Raw genomic sequence first — 9179 nt, forward strand, 5'->3', positions numbered from 1 at the left:
CTCTTTGAAGGGACTTTGATGGGGTTTTAACGTTAATGTTTCCTTTTTAGTGAAATCCAGCAGCTGGTGCTGTAAACAATATACGGAAATTGGGATTTTGTTCACATTGTGTCTCTTAAGAGGTCATCTAAATATCCCTCCGCGTCAGTCATGTGACTGAAAACTATCAACGTATTTCAAAGTATTTTAGCACCATCTGCTGCTGAGAACGAAGCACTACAACTGAACAACTTAAGTATTGGCTACTAAAATTTAGGATTGATGTACAAAAAAAAAGCAGCATTTAAATACAATTATCAACCCCCCGTCCTCAAATTGTCAGATTAATCAGAATGATCGTCTTACCGTCTATAAATATATATATTCTTCATGTGTCAAAAATAAATATATAAATAAATAAATAAAAATCCAGCATAAATCCGAAAATGTTTACACAGAAATGAAGGACTAGTACTAGAGCATAAATGCAATGTATCATAAAAGCTAATGGTGTAGTTGAGGAATTGTGTGGTATATGGATACAAAAGTACTACTTTATATATACAAAAACACAGCATTAATGAATAGATGAGAAGTAAACAAAAAAATAAATAAAAGATATTATTTGTATGATTAAATTTTTTTGTACAATTACTCAATCAATTGTTGGGGTTGTATCCCCTGCACCCCTGAACGATGTCTGTTAAAGATCCCTTCATCTGGTAAGCATCTGCTGTTTACTAACGTCTGATATCTTTAAGATGTCAGTTTAACATACATTCTAAATCATTACATCTTAAAGACATCTTCTAAACGTCTATTTGACATCTGACAGGAAACGTCCTATAAACATGTTGCAGATGAGCAAACACTCTTAAAAATACATCTTCCAGATGTAAACACACACATCAGTCACTGTGATGTATGTGTGTTATTATGGAAGGCTCACGTACAGGCTACATTAAAACGTTTAATTCAAAAGTGAATTAAATAAAAGTCAAAATGAAGGCTTAGCCTATGTCCATTTCGACTTAGGCCAATTCCATTTCGATAATGTCATAGTTTCTCACAATTACGACCTAGCATACCATAATTTTGCGTCATAAAAATGACTTGTTAATAATTAAGATTTAAGTGGGATTTATTTTTTATAGCATAGACTGATTAAACTGAGGACTTTCTCTCCGGTTCTGTAGAGGGCGGTAAGAGTCTTGTTTTCGCTCTTCCTGAGCGTCAAACTCAGATGTAAACATTCATCATGGCGTCTGGTGTGTTATGGTTTTCACTTCTGCTCGAGCTGTTCGTGCACGCGACAGGATTCACTGAAGTTCAGCAACTATCAGATTCATGTTACAAACCAATGAAGGATCACAGACCATCATTCAGAAAGTATGGAAATATTTCTCGTTTCCATGTCTGTATCCATGTTGTACTTGCACTAAGAAACCACATACAAAACTATAGCCATTTTAGTGCGATATGGCAATATCCACGTAACGTTACTCTACTTTAGGATACCATGGTAATACTATGTTTTTAGACATGTACCACAGTGATACCACCATGGCAATAAAATGTCAGTTACATCTAGCCTAAAATGGCAATACCATTATTCTGCATGTAAATATATATACAAGTAGGCTAATCACACTGCAAAAAAAGAAAAGAAAACTATTTTCTTACTTAATAGTTTTGTCTTGTTTTCCAGCACAAATATCTAAAATTTAGTTTTTGCTTTAAACAAGAAGTTTTGCTATTGTTTTAAGCATAAATTCACTTATTTTCTTATTACCTAGATTTAATTAGTGCTGTCAAATCGATTAATCATACAGTATCTAACATAATTTTTAAAAAATATGTACACGTATGTATGTATGAATGTATGCATGCGTGTGTGTGTGTGTATTTATATATATACATGTGTGTAAATATAGCCTATGTATACACATATTTACAAACTTTTATGTTAGGTTTGATTAATTGATTTGACAGCACTAATTAAATCTTGGTTATTAGCACAAATTAAACAATCTGTATTGTAAAAAAGCTCTAATTAAAAAAAGCTGCATTTGAATACAATCAAATAATCAACAACCCATCCTCAAATTGTCTTAATTAAATCAGAATGAACGTCTTCTCATTCATGTAGTTCTGACACATCTAAAAACAAGTTCAAAAACTTCAAATGACAATAAATATTTATGAAGAAATATATAAACTCTATATAAATAAATGTGACTTGACTATATATATATATATATATATATGTATGTATGAAGAGTTCAGATGCAAAAGCCTCTAAATGCCATTTGAAATTTTCTTCTTTAATGATGATTTTTATCAAGCTTGTATATTTAAGTTCAGTGATTTCACTTAAATGGCAATGATAATTACCTATTAATTGTTATTTAAGTGAAATTACTGAACTTAAATATACAAGTTTGATAAAAATCATCATTAAAGAAGAAAATTTCAAATGGCATTTAGAGGCTTTTGCATCTGAACTCTTCATATATATATATATATATATATATATATATATATACACACACACAGTATTGTAATGTTTTTTTAAAGAATTCTCTTCTGCTCATCAAAGCTTATTTACTTGATAAAAAATACAGAAAAAAATATTACAATTTAGAATGTTTTCCTATTTAAATATACTTTACAATATAATTTATTTCAGTGATGCAAAGCTGAATTTTCAGCATCATTACCCTAGTCTTCAGTGTCACATGATCCTTCAGAAATCATTCTAATATGCATTCAACATAGTACATCAGAGTATTCCGATTTTGAATATTGTATTCTCATAATGTATTTCAGTCACCCCGGTACCGTCACATTACGTTTTGTATAAGGAACTGCAATGTCTTTTATTGAACTGATGTGACACTGGTGATGTAATAATAGTAATATTTCATGCATGTTTTAGGACGTATCCCCGGCCTCATGAGTATGTAAACGTCTCTGATCTCCCTGCCTCCTGGGACTGGCGTAACATTGATGGCAAAAACTATGTAAGCGTCACACGCAACCAACACATCCCTCAGTACTGCGGCTCATGCTGGGCCATGGGCTCCACCAGTGCACTCGCAGGTGAGAACACTACAGCAGAGCACAGGAATGAAGAACACCAGAGAAAAAACACACGTCTTGTGCTCTCATCCTAATTCAGATCGCATTAACATCAAGAGGAAAGGGGCGTGGCCTTCTGCGTACCTGTCAGTGCAGAACGTGATCGACTGTGGAGGGGCCGGGTCCTGCCATGGAGGAGATCATATGGGCGTTTATGCATATGCAAATGAGCGGGGCATTCCTGATGAGACCTGCAATAATTATCAAGCTCGGAATCAAAGTAAGAGTTGCATATAAAGCAGTTTATATCATCACAACATTTAGATGCAAATGTAATATTGATGCAACTTGCATTAAAACGTTTGCTCAGCTTGCAGTTTATCATGCACTAATTACTCTTGTATATTATGCACATTGTAACAGTGAGGTACTGTACGTGGATTTAAATGTTATATACGTGTTATTCCTCTACTCGGACTTTTGTTTTGCAGAATGTGACTCGTTTAATCAGTGTGGCACATGCTCGTTCTTCGGTTCTTGCTCCACAATTAAAAACTACACCGTGTGGAAAGTCGGAGACTACGGAGACGTCTCAGGACGAGACCACATGAAGGCTGAGATCTACAAAAATGGGCCAATAAGGCTAGTTTTACACCCCGAATTTTAGAATTAAATTGACAGCTATTTCAAGAGTTTTGAACATGTCAGATTTAAGAACATTTAGACCTTTTGTTTTATGGTGTGTTTAGGGTTATATTTTAAAATTTGAATTACGTGTGATTCCCTCTCTTCTATGGAAGCTTGTTTCCGCCACATAATGAAAAATAAAAAAGGTAATTGTGACTTTTTAGTTTTTATCTCACAATTCTGATTTTTTCTCACAAAATAAAGTTTGCGTGAAATAAAGTTGCAATTGTATATTATAAAGTCAGAATTGCGAGATATAAAGTCAGAATTGATTGATATAAAGTCGCAATTGGAGGTTATAAAGTCAGAATTTCGAGATATAAACTCGCAATTGTGAGAAAAAGTCAGAATTGTGAGATAAAATGTACTGATTCGGTCTTTTTTCTCACAATTGCGACTTTATTTCTCATAATTGCGACTTTATATCTCGCAATTGTGATTTTATTTCTCAGAATTGCGACTTTATATCTCCCATTTGCGACTTTATTTCTCATAATTGCGACTTTATATATCACAATTGCGACTTTATTTCTCATAATTGCGACTTTATATATCACAATTGCGACTTTATTTCTCATAATTGCGACTTTATATCTCGCAATTGCGACCTAATTTCTCATAATTGCGACTTTATTTCTCATAATTGCGACTTTATTTCTCATAATTGCGACTTTATATCTCATAATTTCGACTTTATATCTCGCAATTGCGACTATTTCTCATAATTGCGACTTTATATCTCGCAATTGCGACTATTTCTCATAATTGCGACTTTATATCTCGCAATTGCGACTTTATTTCTCATAATTGCGACTTTATGTCTCATAATTGCGACTTTATATCTTGCAATTGCGACTTTATTTCTCAGAATTGCGACTTTATATCTCACATTTGCGACCTAATTTCTCATAATTGCGACTTTATTTCTCATAATTGCGACTTTATATCTTGCAATTGCGACTTTATTTCTCATAATTGCGACTTTATATCTCGCAATTGCGACCTAATTTCTCATAATTGCGACTTTATTTCTCATAATTGCGACTTTATATCTTGCAATTGTGACTTTATTTCTCATAATTGCGACTTTATTTCTCAGAATTGAGACTTTATATCTCACAATTGCGACTATTTCTCATAATTGCGACTTTATATCTCGCAATTGCGACCTAATTTCTCATAATTGTGACTTTATTTCTCATAATTGCGACTTTATATCTTGCAATTGCGACTTTATTTCTCATAATTGCGACTCTATCTCTCATAATTGCGACTTTATTTCTCATAATTGCGACTTTATATCTTGCAATTGCGACTTTATTTCTCAGAATTGCGACTTTATATCTCACATTTGCGACTTTATTTCTCATAATTGCGACTTTATATCTCACAATTGCGACTATATATCACAATTGCGAATATTTCTCATAATTGCGACTTTATATCTCACAATTGCGACTATATATCACAATTGCGAATATTTCTCATAATTGCGACTTTATATCTTGCAATTGCGACTTTATTTCTCAGAATTGCGACTTTATATCTCACATTTGCGACTTTATTTCTCATAATTGCGACTTTATATCTCACAATTGCGACTATATATCACAATTGCGAATATTTCTCATAATTGCGACTTTATATCTTGCAATTGCGACTTATTTTCGTATAATTGCGACTTTATATCTCACAATTGTGACTTTATTTCTCATAATTGCGACTATTTCTCATAATTGCGACTTTATATCTCACAATTGTGACTTTATTTCTCATAATTGTGACTTTATATCTTGCAATTGCGACTTTATTTCTCACAATTCTCAAATTCACAAATCTTGCAATTGTGAGATAAAAAGTTGCCATTATGTTTTTTTATTCAGTGACGAAAACAAGCTTCATGACATTGTCATCCTATAATATGATCATGATGTGTTTTCCTACATGGGTGTTTAAGAAATGAAAAGCTACTATGCTTGAAACCATCGATTAGAGCTGGAAGAACTGTTGCTAAACATAAACATGATAGAATCCTAATAATGATGATCCAATCATAGACTCTTAAGTATTTGCTTAAGTATTTTAAATCTAAACACTAACAGCAACTTTTCTTTGACCCTGTGAAAACAAAAAGTCATTATTAATCTAAATGCTGGACACACAAATGACGGTATATATAATATGATGTTGATAGAGTGAAAGGAAGTTCATTAGAACCGGATCCACTAGTTAGAAGGACAGTCAGGACCAGTCTAGTTCAAAGGTAGTTATTAGGTCAGTTTTATTAGATAATGGTAAGTTTGACTTTGTCAATACGAATGAACTTTGCAGTTGGACTGAAAGGGTTTCTCTGTGTTGTAGCTGTGCAATAATGGCGACTAAAGGCCTGGAGGTGTATGATGGAGGGGTTTTTGCTGAGTTTCACATCCTCTCTATACCAAATCACATCATCTCAGTGGCGGGCTGGGGCGTCACGGAGGACGGGACAGAATACTGGGTCGTCAGAAACTCCTGGGGCGACTTCTGGGTGAGTAGATTACAGGGCTTTGGTCTGACCTTGGTTGTGTTTCCTGAAAGCATCGTTAGCCAACTATGGTCGCAAATTCCAGTGTCATCAGCATAGTTCAACAAGTCGGTGTTTCCCGTAAGTTGAGAGTTCCTAGTTTGCATGACGACTAAATAAATCCGACTAAATAAATATGGGATCATGGGATAGTCAAGTGTCCATCGTATGCGCACTTCAGGATCTTGACGGTCATCCAGCTACTTTTCGCCTACTGTTTTTCCAATTCTATGATTTTTCGCATACTGTTTTTCGCATACTATATACAGTAGTAGGAAAGTATTTGATTTCGGACGCGGCCTTTGAGTTTTTGCAGAACTACGCCCCCTCTGGCGACAAGTGAAACTGCAACCAGAGTCTTGACTCGTGACTGGCTAGTGGGTTTCATAAAGCATCGAACGGGTAAACACACTCCTGTTCAGCTTTACCCCACTGTGGATTAAAGAAAAGAGAAATAAAAGAAAAATGAAAATTATGTCATCAATTACTCACCCTCATATGGTGCATTTCCACTTTCTTTCATCCGTGGATCACATACTGTGAGGAGAAACTGCTTCATGCATTTAATAAACCTTGTCCTGAACGTTCAATACGTATGTGTGTGTGATTAAACTGGGTTTGTCGTGTGTGTGTCTCTCTCTTAGGGAGAGTCAGGCTGGGCCAGGATCGTCACCAGTGCATTTAAAGGAGGGAAAGGCAACTGGTACAATCTCGGCATTGAGCACAACTGTGCGTATGGAGACCCAATCGTTACATAGATCTGGAGCAATTCCTCTCATAGACTGGAACGGCTCTGGTACCAGAAGCTATGAATCAACCTGTTGTTTATAATTGCTATTGTTGTTGTTTTTTTAATGTCAACTAATTGTTTAGGATGTAATTCGTTGTTGTCATATCAAACATGGGAGATCTGCCATATTATAATTTTAAAATCTTAAATCAAATCTGTAAGAGCGAATGCAAATGATAATATGCAATTAAGTGCTTCCATGCATGATGCAATTCATACAAATCACTTTCTTACATTTGCCAAATACTTCAAGAGTGTTAGAGGTTGATCACTTTAATGCTTTAAATATTGCACATCATAAATCAGAACTCTTTGTATAATTACACTTCAGCATTATTATTGTAACAGAAATTCTGTTCTCTTTTAGCGGTGGCAATTATTTTTGTTCATATTTTTTTTGCCTATTTCATTTATTGAGTGAATCTAACCTGTTAAACAAATCCCTGGTGTCCGTTTCACTCAAAAAAGAGAAAGATTTTAAAAGTTGTAAATGTTAAATAAAACATGACTCTGACTTGTGACTCTGTAATAATGGTTTTTATGGCTTTGCAATGTACAGATCATAAAGTATGTAAATACATGGATGTGGTTATATATTTTATGCCAGACTTACAATGCAACCGTACTTTGGGTCCATGTTCAATCTCTATACATCAAGCAAGGGGTCAGAAAAAGGTTGAATAATGTGAATTCAAGTCATTGCTGTATTACAGTAATAATTGAGTTAGAATTATCATTCAGACTAATAAGAATTACAGACAATAATAATAGGCCTACATTTTAAGTTAAAGCGATTGATACAAACACAAAATAACTAAGCATTAGTCATGGAAATATGGGGTGGACAAATATGCCTTATTACTACGGAAAAAAAAATACTGCTAAAATCGTTCCACCAGTAGGTGGCGACAAATGACTTAGTGTATCAAAACGCTAACATATTTATGATTGAGATAAACCATTTATTTTTATTTAATTATTTATTTTTTATATAATTAATTTAAATTGATTAAACATTTTAAATAGAATGCAGAATTTAACATTGACAGAAACTAGTAAATTAGGCCTACTTGTTTTGTTTAGCCTAGCTGTTGTCGGTTCAGAATCGCGATCTCTATTTGAAACGAAACAATCGTGATTCTCAATTTGTCCAGAATCATGCAGCTCTTATATTACGTACAGTATACGTATTGTTTTCAATATTTATATACACCACTGACCAAAAGTCAGTAGATAGGCCTAGGGAAATTTTTTGCATGTGTTTTTTGTCATAATCTGCTGCCTACACTCTAAAAAATGCTGGGTTGTTTTAAAAAACAACTTATATCAAATATGGACAAACCCAGCTGTTGGGTTAAATTTATTTTTATATGCATTTTTTAATCCAACATTTGGGTTTGTCCATATTTGACCCAAAATTGGGTCAAAACAACCAAGCATTTTTTTAGAGTGTATTAATATTATGAATTTACATGTATAGGCTTAAATTTAGATTAAAAAATGCTGGGTTGTTTTAACCCCATTTTGGGTCAAATATGGACAAACCCAGCCACTAGGTTAATTTTTTTAAATTACATTTTTAACCCAATGTTTCAGTTTGTCCATATTGACCCAAAATTGGGTTAAAACAACCCAGTATTTTTTAGAGTGTAATTTTTTGTCTATCAAACATATTTGGAATAGGACTGCCGGTACTTCCTTCTGAGAAATAAAGTCGCAATTCTGAGAAATAAAGTCGCAATTGCAAGATATAAAGTCGCAATTCTAAGAAATAAAGTCGCAATTCTAAGAAAAAAAAGTCGCAATTGCGAGATAAAGTCGCAATTCTGAGAAAAAAAAAGACAGAATTGAGACTTTTTATCTCACAATTCTGACTCTCACAATTGCGAGTTTATATCTCGCAATTTTGACTTTATAACACATAATTGCGAGTTTCTCGATAATTTGCGAGTTTAGCAAGGCTATATCTCGTCAGAATTGCGAGATGTAAATTCGCAATTGTGAGGGAAAAAAAAAAGTCAGAATTGTGAGGTAAAAAGTCGCAATTACCTTTTTTATTTTTCATTCTGTGTCGGAAAC

The 9179-nt window shown here is 33.8% G+C and overlaps 1 protein-coding gene across 1 annotated transcript; it reads left to right on the forward strand.

Annotated features, from left to right (window-relative positions):
- The first annotated feature begins 1207 nt into the window (after positions 1–1207).
- LOC120460983 (cathepsin Z) lies at positions 1208–7614 on the forward strand. The gene is made up of 6 exons (XM_039649052.2): positions 1208–1368; positions 2918–3081; positions 3161–3340; positions 3552–3702; positions 6109–6274; positions 6955–7614. The coding sequence occupies exons 1-6, from the start codon at positions 1238–1240 to the stop codon at positions 7066–7068; spliced, it is 906 nt and encodes a 301-aa protein (XP_039504986.2). The 5' UTR covers positions 1208–1237; the 3' UTR covers positions 7069–7614.
- Positions 7615–9179: the final 1565 nt, after the last annotated feature.

Source organism: Pimephales promelas, chromosome 5 (assembly GCF_988280905.1).
Source record: "Pimephales promelas chromosome 5, fPimPro1.hap1.1, whole genome shotgun sequence".
Classification (NCBI taxonomy): domain Eukaryota; kingdom Metazoa; phylum Chordata; class Actinopteri; order Cypriniformes; family Leuciscidae; genus Pimephales; species Pimephales promelas.